The following is a 26,813-nucleotide window of genomic DNA, read 5'->3' on the forward strand; positions in this document are numbered from 1 at the left end:
TGTTTGTGCCAAGAAGGGTGACTAAAAGTGCTCGAGAGGAGGGAGAAAAAAAAAGGCAAACAAATTGAGCACTTTTTACAAAATCTCGGTCCTAAGAAGCTACACGCAGAAAAGAGCTTTGTGTAAAGTTCTCTTTATTACAGGCAACATTAGTCCATACAATAATACACAATACTGACATACAAGTGTAATCTTTCAAAATCGTCATTTAAACAGCAAAGACCAGGAAACAATTTTAACTACTTCATTTTCAAAAATGAATACGTTTTTCCTCCCACGATCCTTTTTCAGTAAATTATATTGAAACATACAAATAGAGAAAAAATACCCATTCAACATATATTGTAGTTAAATGGTTATTTTGTTTAAAATCTTTAATAAGAAAATCCTTTTTAGCAACCTACATATAGATAAGTAGCAAACTTTGTTTTAAACAAATCGTCTCCATTACAAGATCTGAAGAATATTCATCCATCATTTTCTTAGCCCGTAACACTCTGCTTTGTAATACCTTGATACCGTGAACTTTTTCAGCTGAAGGACTGACGCTAGGGGGCTTCCTAGACATTACAACCTCTCTCCCCCTTCTATTCCCTAACTTTCTGTCCAACAGGAGGTGAGAAAGCACATAATACTTCAGATTTTTTTATTCACCGCTCTGCTTCATGACAGCACAGACAGGTCCACTCAATTCCCCTAAATCTACTATATTTTGCTGTTCAGGAGGAACAATATATGCCAATAAAAGCAGAAAACCTGCAGCTTTTCTGTCACATGCTTTTGATTATTGTCAATTGTTCTGGTTTATGCTTCCAGCTGGCAACATGTATGTGTCATCTCAGTATTAGTCTAAACCTTTAAACAAAAAACTATATTTTCCAAAGTCATTATCACTGGGAGCAATCAGGTGGTCTTTTCTTGCTTTGCTGAGCTTCATTCTTAAAACTTGTCTTCGTTCTTCCCACTCATGGAGTTCAGCATTTCCATGGGCAAATTTACAGTTGTTTCCCTCAGTGCAAGTACCAGCCATATATCTGTCAGGACAGACTTTAATCAGTGTTTCTGTAGCTAATCAGCAGCACTGTGATGGCAACTGTTATATCTAGGTATTTTCCCCGTCATGTTTTTCAGATGCAAGAGATTCTTATGGACATAAAAATAATTGGAAGAATACTTCATTTTTAATAAGATGAGACTGTTTAGCATTTGATTATACTCTTATTTCCTAGCTGTCAAGTATTTGTGGAGGAGAAGAGATGACTGTTCTTTGTGACACCTTACTGAGTTATTTAACGCTTGACATCTTTCAATTACTTGAGGTATTAATGTAACTGATGATATGACCTTCACATTTAATTCACTAAGCTGCAGAACAACCAGTTTTAGAAATTCCATTAATTTTGTTTTGCTAACTAAATTTGGTTTTGGAGTATTCAGCATGACTCAGGAATTCATTATGTTCTAGTATTTTTCTGTTAAATGGTGAGCATACCAGTTGACATTCACTTTATATCGCATATCTGAGCTCTGTTACCGTTCCGAACACCAAATTCAGAATATTACTAAAAATGCATTAAACAGGGCACATAAACCAGCATGCAGTGCCTGCACACACCAAGTAATTTGCTTTGTATGTTGTGCAGTCTCTCAAGATATTTGAAACATTCAAAATCTTTAACACCATATCAAATGGAAAAAGTTTATGAATGAGCAAAATTAACTTTTAACACCAGAATGCAGATTTCAAAGTTTTCAGCCTCCCAATAAAACTGCAAAAGTGCAAATAAATGGCAGCAGGCTTACCAAAATCTACTCAGTCAGGTAAACAGGCTGCATTTAAGGATTAAAGGAAGCAGCAAAACAAACAACCAAAGCTGAAAAAAAACAACAGGCTGTGCCAATAAAATTTCTACCTGCCTTAAAGCTCCGATTACACCGTCCAACTAGAAACTCTTCTTGTGTTCCACGGGTAATGGAAGGCAGATGTCTAAGTAAGCTCACAAACAGTGCTTTTTAAGCAAGTTTTTTTCCCTGCTACTCTAAACTTGTGGCCCTTTCTGAAGATCACACAACCATTCACTGGGTTCCACAATGAGGAAGCTTGTCACTCTCCAACTTCTAACAGCACATGTTCAAATACTGTTAATCACTTACCTTCTTGTTGAAAGATACATGCAAGAAAAGAATTAATGGAACACTGTGCTCAAACTTGCAATGGCACTAATTATTTATACCATGAAGTGGAATTTTTCAGTTTACAACATAAATCTTAGGAAGCACATACCTATCACAAATACTAAAACATCCGGTTGGAAAGCGATACTGCCAGCAGTTCTGATCATCTTCTGTGTGGAAAACCTTCTCTTTATGCTTTTCAGAAGAAATGTGACCCTGCCACTGTTTCTCACTATTACAGTTCTTCCCACACATCCAACAGTGGAAATCCACCTGTTTAACAGCGTGTTTGAAAACAAAGCATTGAGAATTCAATTTTACAAGCACAGACATGTTCCTAATGCGTTTTAAATGTTTTCTTTCTGTCAGCCTGCAAATTGTTGCTTAGCTTGGATACAGTTACTTAAACAACACCTGAAGTTTATGATTTCCACTGGCTTTAGAGAATCCAAAAGAAGTGCCTCATAGTCTCAGTTAAATTGTGCATTTAGCACAGCTAGCTATGAGATAAGAGAGCAGCAAGAGAGTAAGGACAACAGCACATTACTGACTGGGGAGGAAAAAAGAAAGCACGATCTTACATTTACACCTATGATTACTTACTGTTACTTCAGCATAATCAGTTGGCATGTGAATTTGCTTCCCATTTTCTTTATTTGCCTGAGCAGCTGTATCATCTCCTTTTTCTGGTTTTTGACTTTTTAGCCATATGTCATACAACTGCTCCAAGTCTTGAACTAATGAGAGCAGAAGCTAAAATAAGTAATTAGCAATTAAGGCAAAAGTCTGAGAATACTAGATAAATGACTGAGTTTGCAAGCATAATTCAGTCCCCACCTATTTTAATAAGAAAAAAAGCAGCACATGCTATAGGCAGCTACACGGTTTAGAGATAAGAACCAAGAGCAATACGAATCTCTGGCTACTCACCAAGAGCTGTTTCTACCTACACAGAGGAAAGCAAAGCATTGTGTATTTCCAACAGACACACAAAGTAAAGATAACTTGGTAATCTGCTCCATGGACCGATATGCTACTTCTAACACTTTAAGAATATAATACAAACTACTTTGTTATTAAAATACAACTCATCACATCATGAATATTTAATGCAGCTATTTTTATTTAATACTATTTTTGAATACTCAGCCAGGGCTCATTCAAATAAATTAAGTGCCTTCAAGGCCTACTACAAAAAAAAGGTAGCAAAGGAAGTTGATTAGTAAGTTATCGAGGAACAAAAAAGAAGAGCAGAGCAGTTAGATTTACAGCATTGCTTTACTCTTTACTCTTTTACTTACTGCTGTTCTCCTTCATGTATGTCCACATCTCTCTCTCCTCAGGACTGTGAGCAAATGAGCAGTTTCCATCATACTGACATTTCTTGCCTGAAGCAATATGATTGCACAACTAGAATATGAATTAAAAATATATTTGCCATGAATATAAAGTAAAAATGGTGATAGCAGATTTTATTAAAGTTACGTTTTCTCTCGCCTGACAGACATTTACATTACATGAAACAAAACCATGCCTGCTTTGTAAAATGAACATAGTTTGAAATGTAAACTGTTAATTGCAAGCACCAGGCCTGCTTTTTACCTTCTATCAGATTACCACATCACACAGATGTTTGGAAGATTTCTAAGATAATCACTTCAATAATTAGAATTTAGTTAAAGCATTTTTAAGTGATCAACTTCTGCTGATGAGAGAGGGCTTCAGGAACTGAAAAGGACTAATCTCACAGGTTAAGGCTGAACTCTGGAGGAACACTTGGCATATTTCCACCAGCTCCCCTGGGAATTTCTGCAGAACTGATGAAATCAGGCCAGTTACTGGTATTTTACAGTTACTCAGTTTTCTTAACGCAAAAGGTTATTTTAGGTTACCGTACATCAAACTGCAGAGGCACTTGTTTCTTGGCAGGAAGGGGACGAATGGTCATCCACTTCTTGCGCTCGTTAGACATTACAAGCACCACGCGGCGATCTTTGGTCCACCTAGAGAAAAACAGATGCGTTCAATGAAGAGAAGCAATAGTAACCAATGTGGCTCTGGGCAGCCTGGTCTGCTGGCTGACAGCCCTGCACACAGCAGGGGGTTGAAAGGCGATGATCACTGCGGTCCTTTTCAAGCCAGGCCATTCTATGGCTCTGGGATAACAAAAGGTATGCTACTAGATCAGAGCAGTGCCAGGAAAGACTACAATGAATGTTTACTCATAAAGCCTCCATCCTTCTAGTTGGGATTTAACTGAATTTTTCTAGAAACTCTATTATGCTTCAATGTGCTTTTTAAAATTCCTTGTATGACTTCTTTCCTTGACAAAGTCACAAACTGTTCCAAGAGATTTCAAGCCGCTGACAAAAGGCAAAATTTTTGCTGCTGTCTTACTTACGGGTGTCTTGCCTTTGCACTGCAGTATTTTTTGTTTCTGTCTGGCTCATTAACTTGACCATTCCTCCAGCACTGACCACAAACAAACTTCATCTTCAAATTAAGTGATCCATATTTCATTTGGTTCCCAAGGATCTTATGCAAAAACAAGAACAACAACAATGAAAGTTATTGTGTATCTGCAAAGAAATCCACACATAATTATGAATTATGCCCTATGATAAAAGTTCACGACACATGTCCATAAGCTCTAGTTACACTACATGCCTTGTAATAGTTTTGCCTGAAATTTCAAACCTAGACATTTTTTAAAGAATGCATTTTTAACTTATTTCTGATTTAGGCATATGAACCCAGAAGCTGCTGATACATCATATTATCACTGTACAGAAGTCCAACATATTGAAAAGATAATTAATTGCCCTGTGGCAGATGCCTTTGAAATGGTACTTAAGTTTTCTGTTTCACCTATGACAGAATAAGCAAAGCAAAAAAGGAATTGTGCTGAAGAAAAGCAGGCGTTTCAAGCATAAGTGCAATACAGAAGGCTACGCTGAAAGTTTGTTTAGGGAGCATGAGAAGTAAGCAATTTCTAAGATACACTACATTATACACAGACCAAAAAAAGAATCAAAGTTGCTACAGCATCAGTTTTAAGGCAAAATGAAAATACCTGTGACCCGTGTGCACTAGCTTCCATGTTCTGCCAGTATTTCTTTGATTCTTGAACAATAGTGTCATGTGAAATACCTTCAAAGGAAAGTTAAAAGCTCATGAGCACTTACAACTAATCTAGAATTTCAGACATGATCAAATTGCTGTGCTACCCAAGTCCCAAACGTTTATTTACGTACGTACATACACATACATGCGTATTGAGAATCTCACCTCCAAAATATAAATGTAGTACATAACCTTACATTAAAAAGACAATACAAACGTTTCTAAATTACAGACTGTCCAACTCTGAGCATTTGTGCAAACTAACTTCTGTAAACATATCCTCTGCCATCTCATTAGAGAGCTTGCATTTTATTACACACCACAAAAAAACACAATACCAACTGGCAGAAACTAGACTGCCTCTGTCCTCTTTAAAAAGCAAGCCCTGCTAATTAAGCTTTGTTTCAGGAAGGCCCTTCTTACAGCTGTTTTGGCTAAGGTTCCTATTGGAGCTATACAGTGTTCTCACATACTGTAACAGTTATTACTGCAATTCCACACAAACAGGGTCTATTATCTGTGTTTGGATTTGAGGGTTGGTAAAATGCTTCTTCCCTGAGGTAGGATTTGTTTCCTTCCCACACCTTACGCTCTGAAGAGAAGCCTTGTGCTGAGAGCAGAGAACCAGAATCGGAACAAGATCCAGAGCTCTAACTGACTTTAGGGAAGTATGAGGGCAACACAAACACATCCCTCCAAAAATAAAACACATTCTTCTGTGACAAAACAAGTTTCCTGGAGAACCCAACCCTTACTTCGAAATAGAGATTACAGAGTAAGTATTTGCAATGCTGGACTTTGTAGGGGCGGCAGCTAAGAACAGAAAATAACTGTTTTATTTTCACACAGAGACTTCTAAATCAGCTCAGGAGAGACAGACTGGAAATCTGCACAGAAACAGTCACCTCTTATCTCTCTCTGACGTCACAGCTGTGTGACATCTTCTGTTATCACACTGGTACAAGAATTGAGATAAACTGAGGAATAAACCACTGGCAGAAAGAGGAAAAAATGCCAGTGACATTGCACTACATGGGGACTGCCAAGCTTCCTTCTTCCTCTGCATCACAATGATCCAGCACTGCTTACATAAAGTAGTCATACAGAGCAAAGTAGAACAAATCAGTGACTATGCTGGGCCATAAACCCTTTATTGCCAACAGTTCATTGATTAAGAAGATTATGAAGGGTTTTAAACTTCTGAACAAGGAAGGACAATAAGTACAGAGACATACAGTTCAAAAGACATCAGCTAGAAATAAAGTACTGAAATCTGTTATCTTCAAAGAAGCCAATAAAACCCAGCAAGAACAAAGCAAAACAAAACAGCACTCTAAATATCCTGTGTAAAGAACAACAGAAAAACTGACTAAACATATAGACTACTGAGACAGAAGCATTTATTGCCTGGCTTACTACATAGGAATACCAGATCAACACTAAGCTAAACTTAGAATTCTAAGTTTAACTACAAGGAAAACAAGGTTCTTGCATGTGGGGACGGATTGGAACAATGGCATAAATAACATACACCAAGGTTTTGTTTTCTTTTTTCCCCGGTGCTCCATGAAGAAGATATTTGATCAAGATCTTCCAAACTGCTAATGCTTAAAATTAAGAAGAAATCTGGTTTGACTTGGATTTAATAATCACGAGAGACTTCAGATTTCATTTCAAGAAAAAGATGTATCAGATGATAATAAGCCGTTCTGACAGTTTTTCTTATTAAAACCTTTCTAACCTTCAATAGCTAGTACACTTATCAACACTTTGTACCCTATTTACACAGCTGTTTCTCTAACGTGCTGCTACGAAAGGTTTCAGCAGACTGGAAGTCAATGCTCCTTCCCCAGGTAGGTACTGCAGCAGAACAAAATGAAGAGCATTCTGTTAAACATACCTGTTTCTTTTTGCATTATCCAGACTTTAAGCTCTACCAGACTGTGAGCATAAAAGCATTTATCCTCTCTTAAGCAGCCATAGTGCACCTCGTGTCTGCACAGGTCAAGTTGACACCGAACTTGGAAAGGGCGAATTTTGGAATACTTCACCATAGTTTCTCGCAAAATGTGGACAAGGCACCTATTTAAAGAAGAGTCAGTCTTAGATATGTCTTCAAATGACTTAACGTGTGGGGAAAAGATGTAAAATAACCCGCAGTTATCACGGCTTACTCAACTGCCTTTGTAACACTCACTTGAAACCAGCAGTTTCCAGAAGGAAGCAGCACCTAATTATTGTTCCTAGTCTGAGTAAAGCAATTACAAATCAGCGCTCCCGCAAAGCCAAGAACTTCATCTTCTACACAGCATTACTGAATCCAATCCAACTGGATCATTGGTTTCGAAGCAGCAAAGTGTATCACGTTCACTTTTAAGTATACATTCTATTTTCACACAAGAACTTACTCTTTTTTTAAAGCATCATTAAATAAAGAGTTGATGCGTCCCAGTAAAAGCTTTACTCTTACAGCTGCGGTATTTCCTCAACGTAGGGAAGTGGAGCATGAATAAAGCAATTAAAATGCTCCTACTTCCATTTCTGTCATATAAAATTTTAAGTGTATGCAGTATAAAAAATCCACTAATACTGCTACGAAATCTTTTTATCTTTCGAAAAATAATTTAAGGGGCTTCTGTCACATTGCTTTGCATGAACTGAATTATTAAGACCTACGGTCTAATTCAGGTAATTAACTGCAGGTAATTAAGGTAAGCCTGTACTTGACTGACTGGGTTAAAACTCAAGAAAAAGCAAATTAGACTGAAGAAAGAAGATATTCATAAAATCCTATGCAAGTTCAGCACCACACAAATAATTATACCAATGCAGCTCACCAAGCAGACAAGCTGCTAACAGGCTCACAAAGAAGTAGGAGCTAAACACAAAGATGGATACCACTGGTTTTGAATGCATTGATAATTACTCAGCTCTCACAATTTAGTAACACAGGGCAATCCTTGCTCTCAAAGCTTGTCTTAGCCATACTGTCAAAACACTGCAGTCAGTTAGCAAGGAAAAAAAATCATCAACAAGGAAGAAATGAAAAATCAATATTCAAGAATGCCCCACAATCTTTGCTTTTAATTTGAAATTCAAAGGCATGGTTATTTCAGACATACTTGTTATCTTCGAAGTCATGCATAGCAGGGTGAGAACAAGAAGATGAATTATCCTTGTTCCTTTTGCTTATTATTCTGGGTTTATGATCAAAACATTTCTGGAATAAAAAAACAAGTAATTATAGAGTATTTGTTTAAATATATTTAAAAGTATACCTCACCTTAAGTATTTTATCATAGACTTCAGCTAGTCTCTACTTCAAAGCCAGTCAGATTATTACTGAACACACATTTCAAAATTTATAAGTCAGTCACGAGCAAAAGCATTTCTTACAGGATAACTATATTACCTATTTTTATTACATCATTAAAGATAAAGCAGCACCTCACAAAGAAACATAAAGAATCCATGATGTTCTTGAAGAAGTCGTGACACGGTGAAGTTGATCTTTCCATTCCCTCCAAAAAGAGCTTCTCGACTAAAAGCTCCTTTGCGCTCCAGTGTCCACACGTCTATCTCCTCCTGGCAATAGGCAAACGTGCAATGCCCTGGATATCGGCATTCCTCTTCAGCAGCAACATCTAAAATGGTAACACTGAATTTGACGCTGCTTTTACATAACTTCTATTGTAAGTCCATCTTAGAACCTTTATCAAGCAATATCTGTTGTGAAGTCTAGCCAATAGGAGCAGCACCTCATCTCACCTCAACTGATTTGTGCATCAGCCTTTCTGAGTTTTAACTTTTCAACATCTCCATCAACTATATTTCTGCATTTTAAGGCAACAATGCTGAGAACCAAGAACCTTTCCTTAAGTACAGTCAGATACAGCTGCTAATTAACACACCAGTCATCTTGCTTGCATCATAAGCGGTCCATACTGCAAAAGAATATTTTCTTGCTATTGTTGATTTGCATATTCAGCACTCGGAATACACTGCATTGAGGGCAACAGTATCCACCAAGACTGCATGACAGTCAGACCAGTTCTTTTGCAAACCTACAGGAAGCTGAAAATGCTGTCCTGCAAGTCCCTCCTAGTCCAGAGCATGCTTTTTATTGACAGAGACTAACTTGTGATTAGCAGGTGTGCACACTGACAGACCTGCTGCAGTCAGAGAGCATGATCTGTCCTCCCTCTCTCCTGCTGGCTTGCCAAAACAGAGACACGTATGCACACCAGAACTTTTAGGGGAATGTCAGAGATCAGAAGGGAACTCCTTCTTTGCCAGTCTCCATTTATCTGTATTGTGTATCCATACACAACTCGCAGGAAAAGAAGGAAAAGGGAGATGGCTTAAGGGGATACAGTAAAATGAAGCAAGAATATAAAAATATCCCACTCAAAAGTAAAGTTACTCATGATGAAGAGCAGAAGTACAGCTCATGTTTTCCAAATAATCACATTGTCAAAACACAGCTTCCCTCATGACTGAGAATATACAGAACCCAGTAACTTCCCCATCTCCTCTCACATATAAAATCTCATTCAATACTTCACCGTGATAAACCTAAGAGATATTAGTTCGAGCACAAACATAAACATTCACCATCTGTAACACACCTACCTTTACATATATAATATGGTCCCACATATTGTGTTTTTGTTGGTCTTGGACGTATTTTTTTCCATGATTTATCTTCAGAATTTTTTATTCTACCAATTAGAATATCCTTCTTACATTTATGTTCTAAATTAGGGTGGTAAGCATAATCCAGTAATTTAGGACCTGCAACAATCACAAAATGGCTTATATTCACATAAACCACAGCAAAGTTTCATAATTCCCAGCACAGATTGGCACATACACCCAAAAGTGAAGTACACAAACACAGTGCATGGAATCCTTAATTGCAGCAGCAAGTCTGAAGAACCACAACTCATCAGCAGCCATGTTGAGCAGAACAGAAATAAACTAAATACTTACAAAATGACCAGTTTTGGCAATAACAGCATGGAGGGAGTACTGCATTATAACCTTGTAAGTACTTTGGGACAGCTACAAATCACTACATTTTGTCAAATTCCAAAGTATATTTTTCCATAACACTATTTTTAAATTTAATTTGCGATTTACAAGAAGTCTACACAGGTGAACTCCAAGGATCAGAAAATGGCTCACTTAACCTTCATTTTTTATTATATTAAAACAGCTACTATGTTCAGACTCAAAAACAATAGGTAAGAAGTACATGTGCCCAAAATACAAATGTCAGTCCCAAAGCTTTGTTGTTTGGGAAGGAAAAGTGTGCCTTTGCTTGCTTATACTTTCGCTTCAGGACGACATTCAAGTGAAGATTATATTACACCTAAAAGAAAGACATCCGGGAGTTAAGTTTGAAGACTAGCAACGCCCAGTGAACTTCACTCTTTGCTACTGAAGGGACTATGAAAACAAGCACGTGGCCCATCTTCCCTGGACAAGTTGATGGAACAGTATAATTTTCGGTTATATAAGCAGGAGATTCTTAAAGGCTTTGACAGAGAAACAAAGAAACAGAAGAAATAGATGTGTTGATATAAAAAAGAGAAGACAGTGAACACACAAAGTATTTCTTTCAATGTTCTACAGCTCCTGTGCCTTTAGCATGTTTCAAATCACTTCATAGATTTTTCTTGTAAGAATAATTTCAACCTAAAAAAAGTTCTTGAAACTGCAATAGCCATCATCGAAATGCCTCAATGCAATTCTCTACAAGATCCATTACTATGGAGTACTTTAATATTGACACCTGTAACTTGAAGCACAATGTCTGTTTTTTAAGATTAGTCTTAATAAAAGCTATTGCTCCTAGAATACAGCTCTTTTTAACAGCAGCAGCTCAGGCCTAAAAGATTAGTTATATTAAAGCCCAGTACAGGTTAGGATCCTTTCAGTCAATACAGTGAAGTTAATTATTACTAAGGTTTGGAAGCCTCATGATTATGATTTAGAATTAGTCTGGAAAAAAACAATAAAACAGATGGGATGTGAAGGTTACCAGGTACTTTGAACTGCAGTTCAATTCCCCATGGCCAATCAGAGAGGGTATTGCAAGTTTTTTTAGTCTTGAGCAAAGGTGTCATTCTTCACAGTACCCTGGGCATTGGGAGGAAAGTGAATACAGAATGTGAATGTCCTTACATAGCTGACCTACAGCTTGGGGAAAGCGTGTGGTGACTGGTGGTGGTTTTAGAAATCAAGAACCTAGTAGGACAACAGATAGAGACAAGAAGAAAGAAGATAAAAAGCTGTTGAAACATTCTACCAGTTCCTTAATAACACAATCATACTACATCTGCTAAGAACAAGTCAGAATTGAACGCTATTTAGAAGCCAAAAGTACTTGTATTTGTTTTATTTCACAGTGTTTTAAGAATGTTTTTGTTTTGTATTTAAATCAACCCAGTCGGGTCCCAGCGCCCCTTACCTTTTTTAACAAAACATAACTGGCAGGCCTGTCTTAGCTCATGTGTGCCTTCTAGTGGGTTTCTTCCCGCAAGTGCTGAAGATACAGGTATATTAGCAGTTGCACTGCTAAAAACATTCGAGAAGTCATTTCTAGTTTGACCTGAAATTCCCATGTAATTTTCAGACCCAAACAAACTACTAGGGCCATTTATCTGTAGGAAGAAAGTACATTTTACTTGAGTTACTTGAGAAAGTACATTTTACATCTCATTTCATTTCTTCACAAAAAAAAAAAAAAAAGAAAAAAAAAGAAAAGCTTATTAAAATTATTATTCAAAGCATTAAAAAAGTTGCATGGAAAAAATCAAGTACAAACTTAAGTACGTGTCATAAAAGTGGATGCAGAGATTTCAGATACACTCATTAAGACCTACGTTAAACCCTTGATGTATCAACATCTGAGCTGATGGAAAAGAGAACATTAAATACTTACAAACAACGGAGAGTTATTGCTGCTAAGTGTTGGTGTTCCATCTCTAGAAGCTGAACTTGAAAGGTCTAAAAGAAAAGTTTCAATTACTTCAGTTTCCCCAACACATCCTATTCACAAAATTATAACTCCTGAAAAGCATTAGGCATCACAGTATCAGAGGTTTGTTATTTAACAAGCAACACATCTTGCTGTTGTTTGCTACCCAGTTCTGCACCTTTTTTTTTCTTTTTTTTTCCAAATTGTGCGAAATCCCCCTTGTAAACATCTTGGTTGAAAAATAACTAGGTAATCATTGTCAGTACAACCACCTGACTAACAGTAGCAACAGCTCTGCAGACATCTGCTGAAGGAACATACAGAGACTGCTAACACTGGATAAAAAAGGTAGCTAGATAAGCAAAACTTATTTATCAAAAATACAGATATGCAAGAGGGATAAGAGGATTCTTCTATTTTTTATTTTATTTTGTTAATTTGGCTTCATTCTTAAGAGCACATTCTGTAACACTGGTGATTAGAGATAAAATTTATTTCTTCTTTTCTAGTTCTCCACCTATTTCTTTCCATTTCACCACATAACCACCTGCACTTTAATCCAAACATGTAATATTGCTATCTTTTCAAACTATGCAGTTATACCAACCACGTTTTTAGGTCTTTTCATGTTTATTGTCAAATCATCAGCAATGGTTTATGCTTTGTTAAAATAGATAACATACCCTGAAGCTAACATGGCTCCTACTTAATCCTTGTTCACCCCAAACCAGTAACTTCCACAATAAACGTAAAAGAAACGAAGAGAAGAAGCTTAAAGAAATTATGCAGACCCAAAGTAAACAACAGCTTTCTTTATGAAATCTTGTGTACACCCAACACTGATAATCAGCACAGCTAAAAATGTGAGCACAGACCATATTTTCTGCACATGCTAAGCACTGCTGAGTAGCAGTAAAAATCTGTTAAACAAGGAGTCAGTCTGACTGTCTCCTAGCTCTCTCTCACATCATAAGGTTAAATATTAATACTCCTTTTTTACCTCTTTTTGGGTCACTGATTGAAAAGGTGCTTAATGGTGAACAGAAATTTTCCAGTGAAGAAGCCAAAGGCTGTGAAAAGATTTCTGAAAGAGAGGGAGTAGGAACAAATCCTGTACTGACGGGCAACGTCCCCAGCAAAGAAGCAGAGAAGGGCACACTGGGAGCCACACTTCCTGCAGGAATAGGTCCCCTGGCACCTGTAGTTTGCTGTATAAAAAGAAGTTAAAAAAAGAAAAAAGAAAAAAAAAGTTCACACAGGAAAAGAAACCACCTCAGTACAATCTGTAACAGCCTTCCTTTCTTCCTTTTAAGAATGTTTTCAATAAGTTTTTGTAAACCTACAGAAAAACAACGACAAATACACTACAGTGCTGTAGAGAACTGCAGAAATCACATCTCAATGCTTTAATGCAAGGAGTCATCTATAAATCAAACATTTTAAAGGTTCAGTTAGCTGAACTGAAGAAGAAATTTTGAACTTTTTTTGAGTCAGAAACCTACACAGATTTTTCTAAATAAAGAGACCATAATTCAAACAGTAAGGAGTTAAGAGTTAGCACTGAAATGGAACCTGGGGCAGTACCAAATGACAGCACTGTCTGTGTAAGCCAATTTACCTTCTTCCCTCAAAGGAAAACCACACATCCTTCCGTACACCTCTGACAGGGACGTGACAGAATTTGGGAGCTTCCTTCCCTACATCTCACCTGCTGCCACAAGAAGCTCCCTCCTTGGCTGGAGGCTGATCAAACCGTCTGCACACAGTGGGCAATGTCTCGTCCCCAAGTGCATTCAGGTTCTATATTACATGAGGCTTCAATCTACCTCAAAAGATAGCATTTGCCATTACTGTGGCAAGTTTGCTATAATTTAACAATAATTGCAACTGAAATTTCCACAACAGATACAACAAAATGAAATGCATAAAACATACACTAAGAAGCCTAAGCATTTTTTATTTTAATAAATCAAGCTCAAGACAGAACCAGTTCTGCAATCAATCTTTTTTACAGCTGTATCCATAGCTACATGAGAATTAAAAATCACAACTAATTGAAAAATTCAACATGCCACATCCTCATTTAGCAGTGTGATATTAAGGGCTCCAAATGACTGTCACAGATACAGCTCAGAGTCAGTAACCTTGCTATTAAGTTCAGCCATTGCTGCTCATCAATCAGAACTTTCACTTTGACTGTCAGTTGAGTAGCTCTGCATGCTTTGTATGCTCTAACTCTAGAAAGGCTGTGTAATGAAGAATCACTCAAAAAACCTCAATTTTTCCAATAATCTCTTCTAACAAATATGCAAATATTTAGCCTCACAGTGGCCCATTTCCAGTTATCTGCCACGCAGGTCTGGACGAAGCTCTGATTGCAGAACTACTGCTTGGTGCACGAGGAGACAGCAGCGCAGGTACTGCTGTCCTGCAAAGTTGTGAGCATGAGCTTGACTTCGCACAGTCAAAGTTGGGCACACCAAACATCTTCAGGTTCACAGAGGCCTCAGTTATAACAATATACGCCAGTCAGACTTCAATGGTCTGCTTCGCTTTTCATGGCATTTCCTGGAAGTAATATCTCTCCCACAGAGGCACTGTTGGTAGCACTGTTTTTCAAAGCAGTCTCCATCTACGAGCAACCTCACTCAAATCTTCTAGCACACAAATCCAATAGCATTTCCCTGGAGCTCTGCCACGTCCTGGTATCTTTACAGCCACATTTGCAAGCCCACATGTCTGAGCAGATCAATCTGACCATACACAGCTACAGCTCAATGTAACCATAAAAATTAATTCACAAACAAAACAAGATCTCACTCAAAAGAAAGCAAACAAAGTTTTACCATTATGCTTTCATCTGGATCAGGCACAGAATCAAGTAACTCATCAAGTTCTTCACCAATAATTATATCTCCATCTCCACAATCCAAACATGCTTCTGGCATAGAGAAAGAAACATTTCCTCCGTTTGCCAACGTTGCAGAAGGCAAAGAAGCTTTTTCCACTTGAAGAGACATAACAGAAGATAAAGATGATATGGGTACTGATGCCACTTTAGACAATTCAGAAACAAAGGCTGATGAAGAAGCAGAAGAAACCGTATCTTGCTTCTGGTCAGATAAATCTGGAACAGAAAGACAGGAATGAGTGGAACTTTTATTCAGAAGTGTAAAAACGCCTCCCCTAACCTTTAGCCTGATGGTGTCAGGAGAGAGAGAATAGAGAAACTTGAATTGTAAAGCAAAACTACATTAAATATCTTCCAACTCATATGTACCCGTCTCTCTGTGCTCATATACTGCTCGAACTTAAAAAGACAAGAAAAGTTACAGGCTTGATATGCTCCTGAACCTCTGGCACGTTCTCCCCTCATTCTTTCAAGTTGAACAGGCCAGTGAAACAATTATATTAATAGCAGTTCAGTCCTATCATGATGAGGACTGGCTCAGCACCTGAATGTGTAGTTTCACAGATAAAGATATCAGACTTTTGACACAGATCTTTCAAATGACAAGTTAAATCTTCTTTAAAAATTTTTCATAACAAATACAACTAGAGATATTACGTATCTAGTTTCCTAGTATTAGTATTCTAACATACACAAGACTCACCTAACTCAATATCTTCTACAGAAGAAGAATTCTGCAAGTGAGAAAAAACAACTCCTCTCAGTACTTTGCACAAGAGTCTTTAATATTTTTCAAACATATATATTTACAGGCAGAGAATGTAAGCCCTCAAAATTAGGTTTAATACAACTTCTAAGTTATGAAGTCCAGTGGATTTAAGGGTGAAATAATTTTTAAGATAACACATCCCACTGCAGACTGAAATACAATTGCTGTACCACTCAAAACCTGTAACTAACCGACAAATAAAAGAGCAGTGAGCCGTTCCGGTGTTCTCCTCGTTCTATCCCAAGTCCTCCTTTACAGCTAAATTGCCTATTTCATCTGAAAAAGTCTTTAAGATAAAGGAGAACTCTTCCTTGGTGCTACTCAGACACATTAGCTGTAGGAAGACAAACACCCATTTAGCTACTAATGAAGGTCAAATTTTGGCAAACGTAAATCTAAAGGCATTTCACCTCAGCATTCTTCACTTTCATTACTCTCCATGATATAAAATAAAAAAACACATTAGCTACATCCTTGCCTCAAGATGTTAAAAGTAAATATATTCACTGCACTAGATTTAAAGTTCCAGCTCATATTCATTCTACAGAGATAACCTGAATGATAATCTCACCTCATCTCAGTCTGCAATAAGTACATTGCAAAGCTGGATACAGAAAACAACAGAACCCTGAAGTCCAAAATAAAACGTCAAGTGCAAATTTTCACTTAATCATGGTGAAATGATGAAAGAGTTATTCCCTGCAGTTTAAAGTCAGCTTGTGCTTAACAACGTGTCAAAGCTCACCTGAGATGATATATCACTAGAAACAGAATTCGAGGGCGGCTGCAATGAAAAGACACCTTCATTAGCTACAAAACTGATATCAAGGGAAAAACTCAACATCTTTGTTAAAACTGTAACAATTTGTGAGTTAAAACCAAATCTTACCTTTGCTCTTACATATGCTTTCCTTATTTTTAATCCTAATTTTTGAGCTAGTTCTTGAGTAAGCTTAATCACACTTTCATCCTGAAAGAAATAAAATATCATAATGTACGTGGATTACCATCTAGTGAAAGACAACTTTTTACATCTCAAATACTCTGTTCTGCAAGATCTCTATGTGCAGGATGTCTCTCAATGCACGCTATGCTCTCACAACCATGGGATTGCAAGCTGCACTCAGAAAAATGCAGATCTTCAAGCAACATAATTTTAAGGTCTGGGAAAAAAAAAAGCCAGAAAACAGACAGTATCCTGCTCTACTGCTTCTCTGAATAAAAAACAAAGATTTTCCACAACTAGAGCAGTTCAGAGAAGATGTGGGGTGTACACACACACACACACACACACACGCGTTTACACTATTTATGAGGTAGAGAAAGGAAAAAAAAAGAAAAACCACCTCAGTATTTTGCCCTGTTATCTATCCATTTTAAAAGAAGATTCCATCAGCATGCTCATTCAAACAGGAATGCATTTCTGAGGCGAACCCCTCAATCATCCTCACACTCTGCATTTTAGTCTACAGTATGAGCAGGCTCAGAGTGCCAAATTAGACTTGTTTTAGACGAAACAGAAGTGCTGCTGGCGCACACCTGCTGTGCTCCAAAACAAAAAAAGCATGGAAATCAGACTGTCAGCAGCCTCACTGCAGCCTGCAGATCCTGTCCTGCTACAGCACCCACTGCCTGCTGACACGGACGTAGCCTACAACTATGGATCTCATTGAGCACGGCTGAGAACTACATTACTAAATGCTTGGAGAGCAAACACGCCACAATCACATGCACAAATACTAAACTTTATAATTACAGGTGCTTTTTCTCTTTAGAATACACTTCTGTCTAGAGAATCTTAAACAACAGCTAATTCAATGGTTCTGTTGTTTATTGCAGCAGCTTATGGCGTTTGATCCATACAGGAATGTATTTCTTTAGGTGATCTCATTGCCTCTGCTGAGATCTGCTATCAGTCTTCACATTCAAAGTAAGCAGTAAGAACAGGAATAAAAAAAACAATGCACCAAAACCTGCATTTAAAACAAACAAAAAAGTAATGCTCTTGATGTAAGTGCATATTTTCTGCATTAATTCTGTAGAAATAGCTACAAACAAATGCATCATTTGCCTACCTGTGGCACAGCAAGAGAACATTTTGCTACAGCATCATAAGCTGTCTTATACCTTCCCAGCTCGTTCAGTGCTTTTGCTTTCCGATAGAGTGCTCTAAAATTATTTTCATTTAACCTTAATGCTATCTCACAGTCTTCTAAAACCTTTTCATGCAGTCCCTGCGAGGGAGAGAAAAGAAAATAGGAACTAATCAGAATAATTTTTATAGTTGGAATGTAGAATTTGAGCTGTATTAGACACAGGTACTGAAACACTATGAAACATCCACCAAGGCCCCTGTACACCACACATATGAACTGCCCTAAGCCACTGACCTATGCAACTAAAAAGTTGGCTATCACTCATATAGAATCCAGTAAGAGGGATGAAGACAATTTAATTCTTTCTCAGAGCCATGTTATCGCACAGAGAAAGTGGCAGACTGAGGAGCAGTCAGCAACAGAAACAGATTAAACTACTCTTCTATCAACTTCCTGGCATGACTGTTCTGGAGGTTGGTGGCCCTGCCCTGTGGTCCCTGGGGTCCCTTCCAACCCAAGCCATTCCACGATTCTGCAGTTCTGGCTCTTCTGCTATTTATCTAGTATTGGTAACTATAAACATCCAGGTGACCACGCTTGTGAAAAGATGAAACAAAGCAATACCAACAAAGCAACACCAACAGCTTTTCACTGCTAAACTTTCCATGCCATCACAGTGTTAGTAGGTGATTCTCAAGGAGTGATACTGTTTCAATAGAAGCTTACCATATTTGAAAAACATGCTATCCTGTTTACATGTAGCTTCTCTAAAATATCATCAGACACATGGATTTCTTCAGAATTAGCATAATCTGCTATGTTTATAGCTTCTGAATAGTGATTCAGCGAGCCCCTCCAATCACCTTCTCGATACACATCATTCCCTTCATTAAAAAGATTTCTAACAAGTTCTCGTATAAATAGCTGTAATAAAGAAAAACACTCATGAACAACAGTATTTGTTGTGTATCTTCCATATTTCCAAATACATATGTAAACAAACAGAAAATGTATACTTGTAAATAAATGGAACAGAAATGATTTTTTTTTGTCTACAGTAGAGTTTTTTTTCCCAAGACGCTCCCAAATACTGAGCATCACAACATATGCAGATGGAGCAGGAGGAAGGACTTGCAGTCATTGCTTTGTGTGTGGAACTTATCCAAGGCGTACGTATCTGTGCTCCCCGCACTGTTAGCAAACAGCAGCACACAAAGGCTGCTTCCGCAAAGCAAAAGACTTTTCCAATGTAAAATGTGAACATCAACAATCTGAAGTAACGCATTCTTGAGTCCAGTGATACAATTTACTGTTGAATAAAAATACTAGAAGGATGTGTGAAAATGTAAGTCCCAAAATTATACTAAATAGTAACACATAGCATAACCAAAATCTGTTACAAGAATGTGCGACTCAAGTCCTTTATCTCACTTTGCTGCACTACCCTAAACTTCACCAGATACAGCATGTCATTTTATCCAATGAATGCCCAAATTCATCCCTAACACCAGCAGAGCTCATCTGAGCTGCTGAGCAACCTTCAGCTGTCCAAATATCTGAATACCTGTAGCACAGTTTATGTAGCTTCTATGCTGAGACATTTTAAAATTACCATTCATACTGTATTATTCCTTAAATAATGATTGAAAGCAAGAATAAACATACAAAAAAAAAATTAAAAAAAGAAGAAACACTTCTGGAAATGCAAAAGTAATTTTATTACCTCATATTGTTCTTGTGTCCCTGGGTAGGGCAAAGTAGATCTAGAAAAAGAAATTACAAGATGCACTTATGGAACACACGCTCACCAGACAGTCACAGCAGACAACACTGGCTCTTACTTAGAAGCAGCCTTGCTTGCTGCAGCAGGCTAAACCCAGCTGTGTTCTTCAGCCTGTACTGAACAAGGCAGGAGTGCTGCTGAGCAGATTTAATTAAACAACAGTGTTTTGCTATTACTAATGAATCATTTTCATTTAAAGCTACATAGCCAGTCTCAGCTCTCCTCTTCAAAATGTATTACAATTTTGAATGCTGAGTTTAAAAACTCGGTGCTGTTTGCTTAAAAACAATTTCCTTTTTCTTCTCCAGCATGTAGGAACAGTTTCTGTATGACAACCACCACCTTTCTATAAGCACTATAAAGTGACAAATTACCTGTCAAAAGAACACACCAATGTTAATTAAGTCATACACATAACACTGAAGGGTTTTTAAGAGCTCTTTCACGTGACACCTAACAGATTTTCTCTGGCAGAAAACAGAGGCATTTACCTCCCTTCTTTCAGGAAGAAAACCAGAAACTCCCTCCCTTCCCTTTCAGGTTAACCAAGAACCTGATTCTAAATCAGTTTTAAAAGCGCAGGGTTTTTTTTCAATGCCTTATGAGAACAGTGAAGGAATGTGAAACTTCAGAATCTGCTTAAGTTAGTCAGGATCTTCTAGGGGAACCTTGGCACTGATCCAAGCACAAATTAACTGCTAAGAGGCTTTTTCAAGTTAAACTTGAGCTCCAGAGAGCAGAAACACCCAGGCAGCAGCGCACAAAGCCAGGCAGTCAGCAACAGCCCGTCTCAGGTGTGAGGGCCATAAGAGGAAGGGGGATTTCCGGGCACCCAAAAGGTCAGAGCCGATTTTTCCCAAAGGCTGAAGAGGAATACCCACCCACCCCATCTGCTCTGTTTGGGAATGAAGCAGGGACTCTGGGAAGAACTAAGGGCCCTCTGACAGTACTAAATTATAGGGACTTCCTCAGAGCCGTCCGTACCCACAGACACGTACACCCACAAGAAAAGAACGTAGCACCATACTCTATAAACTGAAGTCCTTTCTTAATGTCCTGTTGTCTAGTGCTTCTTTCTTCCGACGCATTGGACATGTTATCCTGAACATCCACGTTTCGGATACACACCTCCTCAAAAAGGAAAGCAGACAGTGCAGTTAGCAGTGCTGGCCGCAGCAGCCGATGCCCGCAGCCCCACTGCTCCGCACCTCCCAGCCCATTTCTGCTGCCTGCCGCCCTGCACCACAGCAGCAGGGCTGAAGCGAGCCGCTCGCGCCGCATGCGCACGTTACTGCTCAACCAAGCTGAGCCTCAGAGCTTCCACGGGCTGCTGTAACAGCTCTGTACTTCATTTATTTCAGTATTCAGTAGAAATTACCTCAAAAGCCCAGTGTATTTATTAACAAAAAGACAAGGTGATTAGAAAACTACCGTTAGAGCCACCTCCCGAGTCTCTCGCTGCCGGCTGAGCACTGAAGGGTGCCTGGAAGCAGGAGCCCAATCCTGCCTGGGCAGACCTGCAGACATCACAGCTGGCAGAGACCACCTGCTGCATCTGTAAAAACGAATGGCTTTCATTCCACATCGCCATCCGAACATTTAAGCATCATCTCACTAGTTTGAATTGGAGATTTTTTTTCATGTCATTCATTTAATGGACTTACAATCACTTAAGTTACATAGGCAGAATAGATGTGTGTAACACCCAAGAGAAAGCTGCCTGCAGCACAGTTCTGCTGCTGCCTATGGCTGCACCGCGCTGCAACAGAAGAACTGACTTCATTTTAACCAAAAGATCAGCAAGACAAACGTCCTATTCTGAAAACCCTAAGACTCTGAATAAAAAATAATGACCTTGAGAGATGTATTTTTTGGAAGAAAAGTAGTTTAAGTAGGAATTTATTTCACAGCAACAATGGAAAATGAAAAGAATGAAAACAAAATGAAACACTTCTCACTGAATTGAACACATTCCCAGCTGAGCAGAAAACTGCTGGATCAGATCCTTCCGTTCTCTGACTGACTTGGAACAACGTCTGCAAACACTTCTCAGCAGCCTCCAACACGCGTACTCCCAGTTAGTGCTGTTCTACATGTACCTTAGTGCAGCACAAAGAACTGCCTCATTTTCCTAGTCACCAAGCAGAGGAAGGGAAGCCCCCAAAGCCTGCATCTCCCAGCCCCTACATGGCCCCCAAGCTGCAGCAGCACTGAGCAGCAGGACATGGGGATCCCCAGCAGCAGCACTGAGCATCGGCTGCAGGGCTCCCAGCAGCAGCACTGTGATGGGCTGTTCCAGCAGCACGTCTTCACGCAGGAATAATGCTCAGTAATCCACTCCCACGGCAGCAAATAACCAAATTCTTTCCTGTAACTGCTTTTCACGTGATTTTATGCATCCCCTTTTCTTCTGCAAGTTATTACTACACAGGGAGATTCTGGTACATACACAAAAGACTTAATGTCAGAGAAACATTAAAGACATGCTATTGTTGGTGAAAAGAAATGTAATGTAAATGCCAAAAAGGAAATTCATCATCACCCCAATATGTTTTGTTCACTCCTTCACATTCAGGATTCAGATTCTAACGAGGCTGGTAAGAAGTTCTCACACAAACCCAATCCAGCAGCAGTCTGGGCACTCACCGCCGTCAGAAACGCGGCAGCAAAATGAAACGCACTTCAGCCCCTGCACAACAACCCACCAGCAGTACCTGCCCACGAGGTCTGTGCCAGCACTAAGATCGGCTTTGCTCTGCTAATTGTAAGCAATCTCAGCACTCCACCAACTCAGGTGACACGAGTCCGGTGTCGTAACAACTGCCTTTATCTATCACCTCTGGCAAAAGCAACTCACACGTTGACGCTGGAGGATGTGCAGATCCGGCTCCTGTAGCAATAATGCTGATGGAACTGTTACAAACTGGCACCACAGAGAAGAGAACGCTAGCGAAGTGATGAACATACGCGAGCAGCGTCATTTACTGTTCAAAGCACTTTTCTATTCTTCTCTACATACTCATTTTCATCCATAAGACATTCAGGCAGAAGTTATCCTTCCTTAACATACAGTCATTTTGCCCCTCTATTTGATGATTTTGCAGAAGATTTACAGCTGTCTCAGACACCACCTCCACCAGCATCTCTCCCATCCACCTCCTGTTTAGACCATCTTGTGCAACCAGAACCATGTTGGACTCAGTTACATACAAAGCAAGTAAATAACAGGATCCTGACTTTTAGTTACTCAATTTCAGAGTTCACAAAAATCACCTATTTAGCAATAGATTTTCTCCCTCATCTGAGCAGACAGAATTTAAAACAAATGTGGATGTGTACATATACATATACAAGTTAAAATATTGTTTGTATTACTATAAAAGCAAAGCCTACACTCTTGCTTTACTCTGTACAATTCAGTGAAAAGAACAATCTAAAGCAAAGGAAAAAGTATGGGATGCTAAATACAGAGCAAAAACAGATAACTCATCAGTAACTAAGGCTATAGGCAAACACACTGTTGCATTAGAAGTCATTTTTCTACAACTGCTGCTGTATGACGAATTCAAAATCTGTTTAATAAATCTGACACAGCAAGAAAAGCTGCTGAAATCAAACAAGTTGAAGATCAATTTATACCACTTTACCCTCACCACAGGCTTCAATTCAATCGCATCTCACAAAAGCAGAAGCAAAGGGAAAATTCACTGCTGACAGCCAGCATCACCTCTTCTGACAGACACCAGCCAGCCAGACCAACAGCAGGCAGGAAGGACAGCGAGTCTGCACCAGCTCTGGCAGACAGAAAAACCTACACTTCTCTCTTACACAAAGCTGCTCACACCTCTTGCTGGTCACCTGCTTTCCTTCCAGCACAGGGCAAAACAGTGCTCTTGTTTCTACACTTTGTCAGTTCTGAGGCATTCAAGCCAAGCTGTAAAAGACATGACAATACATAGCATGCACCTGGGATAATTTTTTAGGCAAAGGGGATTTGAACACAACAGATGCTGGGCCATCCTGCAAAGCAAAATGGATCTTTGGAATGCTAATTAACCGATTCACACAGAACACACAGAGAAAGTTTTGATTCAGTCTTTCTGCAGATGGAACCCAGGTGCTGGGTTTCTGAAAAGGATGAGCATGCTGTAAAACCTCGAGCCCAGCAATCACCACTATTAGGTCTCAGGTGGCACTTTTCAAAGACTCTTGAGCGGTTCAACAGTGGCAGCAAAGCACGTGAACACACATCGTGAAGACCAGCACGGTTCTGCTGCTGTCAGAGCCGAGGTGTCCTCGTGGAGCACCCATCTGCAGCTCACCCGAGGGTGCCCCTGCTGAGAGCTGAGGTCTGCAGGGTAAGGAGCGGGGCAGGGCCGAGCCTGACCTGTGCAGTGCAGAGAGCTCACTGGGAGGCACAGAGAGAACAGAGGAAAAACACGCAACGTTATTTGGGGACAAGAGCTGCTAGCGCAGGGAGTTCGCGACCTTCAGCTGACCAAAGGCCCCGACACGGCTCCGTACTGGCCGCAGCGATCACAGACGCCCACTGTAGCCCGGCCCCCAGCGCCGCACAACCACCAGCAGCGCTCCGCGTCCACCGAGCACCACGGATGCGTCCGTACGGACGCGGCTTTCCAAGAGCTGGACGCGCACCATCCCGCCACGCACCACCGAGTTCACTCGCTGGGTCACAGGAATCCTAAACCGACCCTCCGTACGGCACGGAGCACACGGAAACGCCCTGTGCCTCTCTGGCGGGCGGAGAGCCGCGCGAACGGCCCGAGCGGAGCCGCCCCGGGACAGAGCGCACGGAAATGAACGGCGGAGAGCTTTCGGTCCGCTCGGCCAGAAACGAACCGTGCCTCCGTCCCGGCGCCTTAAAACTTCACTCGGCGCCGTGAAGTTGTCAAAGCCCGTCCGCGGGAGGGAAAACGCGCACAGCCGGGCCGAGTCGGCAGCGCCGACGCGAACGGCGCCCGCCCGCAGCGCCTCCCGCCGGGCCGGGGGCTCCCGCAGCCGCCTTTGTTCGCGCCGAGCGGCGGCTCCGCCATCTCCAACAGCGGAACCGACCGGCGCCGCCCAAAGCGGCAGGGGAAGGGAGGGCCGGGCCGCTCCGCCGGGAGGGGCGGGACCGGGGACGCGGCGGGGCGCGGCGCCCACCGGGGCCCGGGAGCGGGTGACGACGGCGCCCGCGGCGCGGAGAGGGGCGGGAGCGCTCCAGCCGCGCCGTAATGGGCCGCGAGAGGAGGAGGAGGAGGAAGAAGAGGAGGATGAGGAGAGGCCCCGCACCCGAGCCACCCCCCCTCTGAGCGCGAGCGGCCCGTCCCGCCGCGCGGCCCTACCTGCTGCTCGGGCCCGCGGGAGCGCAGCGCCGCGGAAGGCGGAGCCGGGCGGCCTGGCGCGCGGCGGCGACGACAGCGACGACGACGACCACGACGGCGGCGCCTCCTCCGCTCCGCCCCCGATGCCGCTGCCGCGCGCGCCCCCTGCTGATGGGAGGCCGCAAACACGGCCCAGAGAACAGCGGGATGCGATTGGCCGGAGCGCCGGCACCGCGAGCTTTTTCATTGGCTCAGCATTCTTGTTTTGGAAACCTGCACTTTTGATTGGTGGTGGTGGGGAAAGCTTTTGGTACTGATTGGTTGAAAGCTTTGCTGCCTCCCACCGCCTCCTGCTCCCGGCTGTCGTCGCGGCGCGTGAGCCTCTGCCTTTTCCGTGCTGCGCGGACACTCCCGCGCCGCGGGCGGGACGTGACAGCTGCCGCTGCCCGCAATAGGAGCCCTGGGCGGGGCAACGCAAGGGCTTTTAAGCCTCCCCTCAGTTCTCCCGGAAGCAGCCTGACGTAAGGAGACGACCCGCGGCAGCCATCGCGCCGAGCGACGTCATCAATCCGCTGCGGCGCGAGGGAAACGTCATTGCGTGAGGGACAGCGAGCCGCGGTCTGTTCTGCGCATGCTCACCTCCGCGCGGGGCTACCGCGCATGCGCCGTGAGCTGAGCGGGCGGCAGGCCGGAAGTGTGTTGTGGGGCGCGGGTCGGGGAGGTGCCCGGCGAGGCGGCCTGTCCGGTCACCGGTTTTCTCCCTTTTTGGGCATGGCCCGGCGGCGTGTTCGTTGCTCGTCCGGGACGGGCGCGAAGTCCAGGACTCGTTGCGTGTTCTTCCCGTTCGTGCCGGAGCCCGACAGAACGTTCTTAAGAAACCTTTCCTGCATAACGTGAGCGGGCGGGAGGTCGCGCTGCGCTGCCGGCATCCACGGCCAGAGCGGGAGAGGCGACGGCCGGACAGCGAGCCGTCGGTTCTGTACGCGTCTGTGGAGCGGAGCTTCGGGAGAGGCCCGCGAGCGCGGACGCGAAGTCAGGGCGGTGATTTCGCCGCCGGGACTGCAGGAAGGCGGGAGGAGAAACGGGCGGAGCGTTTGCGGCGCTGCGCGGTGAGGTCCGCCCGTCCCGCGCCGAGCTGTTGGTGCGCTGGGCGCTGTAGCACAGCGGGCGCTGCGGCGTCTCGTCCCGAGCGGCACGGCCGCGATAGGCGTTTCCTGGCTCTCAGCCCCGCGCTGCTGCCCGGATCCCGGCGCTCACCGCCACCACAGCTCGCTGCGAGCCGCAGCGCCGGGCGCTCCGAGTGGCACGGCGTGAAGTTAAAGCCAGAGGAACGTGAGAATAGCCGGGCTGTCAGAGCCGCAGGGAACGAAGCCGGTGTGCTAGAAAGACATTGCCGAACGAACCACTCGATTTGTTCACGGGCCGTCCTGTAAAGCAGCCAAGCCACAGCTGGACCTGTTAGTGCTGCTGCCAGCGTGCTTGGGAATGAATGTAGCAATGCACTGTAAATGTCCAACAAAAATACATTCTTTGTGGAAATAATACGTTTAGCTTTTATATAAATTAGGTTGGAAGCGGTAATGCAATTACCTTCCTTCATTTGCTTGAATTATTTACGTGACTCAGTAGCTAACTGCTCTGAGAGCA

At 41.7% G+C, this 26,813-nt stretch overlaps 1 protein-coding gene across 10 annotated transcripts; it reads right to left on the reverse strand.

Annotated features, from left to right (window-relative positions):
• Nucleotides 1–117: 117 nt before the first annotated feature.
• On the reverse strand, nucleotides 118–25,297 carry ZC3H7A (zinc finger CCCH-type containing 7A). Of its 10 annotated transcripts, XM_052679457.1 has the most exons (24): nucleotides 25,188–25,279; nucleotides 21,274–21,397; nucleotides 20,870–20,973; nucleotides 19,783–19,822; nucleotides 18,786–18,983; nucleotides 18,039–18,197; nucleotides 16,853–16,933; nucleotides 16,709–16,747; nucleotides 15,898–15,928; nucleotides 15,130–15,410; nucleotides 13,284–13,491; nucleotides 12,248–12,312; nucleotides 11,774–11,966; nucleotides 9,931–10,092; nucleotides 8,746–8,942; nucleotides 8,421–8,518; nucleotides 7,199–7,380; nucleotides 5,249–5,325; nucleotides 4,577–4,710; nucleotides 4,073–4,178; nucleotides 3,477–3,585; nucleotides 2,779–2,912; nucleotides 2,285–2,448; nucleotides 118–1,034 (listed from the first exon to the last, which is right to left on the reverse strand). In XM_052679457.1, exons 2-24 carry the CDS (start codon nucleotides 21,367–21,369, stop codon nucleotides 845–847), a joined length of 3,048 nt encoding a protein of 1,015 aa, XP_052535417.1. In that variant the 5' UTR covers nucleotides 21,370–21,397; nucleotides 25,188–25,279; the 3' UTR covers nucleotides 118–844. The 10 variants fall into 10 exon arrangements, 9 of the variants coding, with proteins under 9 accessions (XP_052535417.1, XP_052535420.1, XP_052535419.1 ...); XM_052679460.1 differs by lacking the exon at nucleotides 21,274–21,397 and having other exon boundaries at nucleotides 20,870–20,970; nucleotides 25,188–25,297; XM_052679459.1 differs by lacking the exon at nucleotides 21,274–21,397 and having other exon boundaries at nucleotides 25,188–25,295.
• Nucleotides 25,298–26,813: the final 1,516 nt, after the last annotated feature.

This window comes from Tympanuchus pallidicinctus, unplaced genomic scaffold (assembly GCF_026119805.1).
Source record: "Tympanuchus pallidicinctus isolate F22 unplaced genomic scaffold, pur_lepc_1.0 scaffold18, whole genome shotgun sequence".
Classification (NCBI taxonomy): Eukaryota; Metazoa; Chordata; class Aves; order Galliformes; family Phasianidae; genus Tympanuchus; species Tympanuchus pallidicinctus.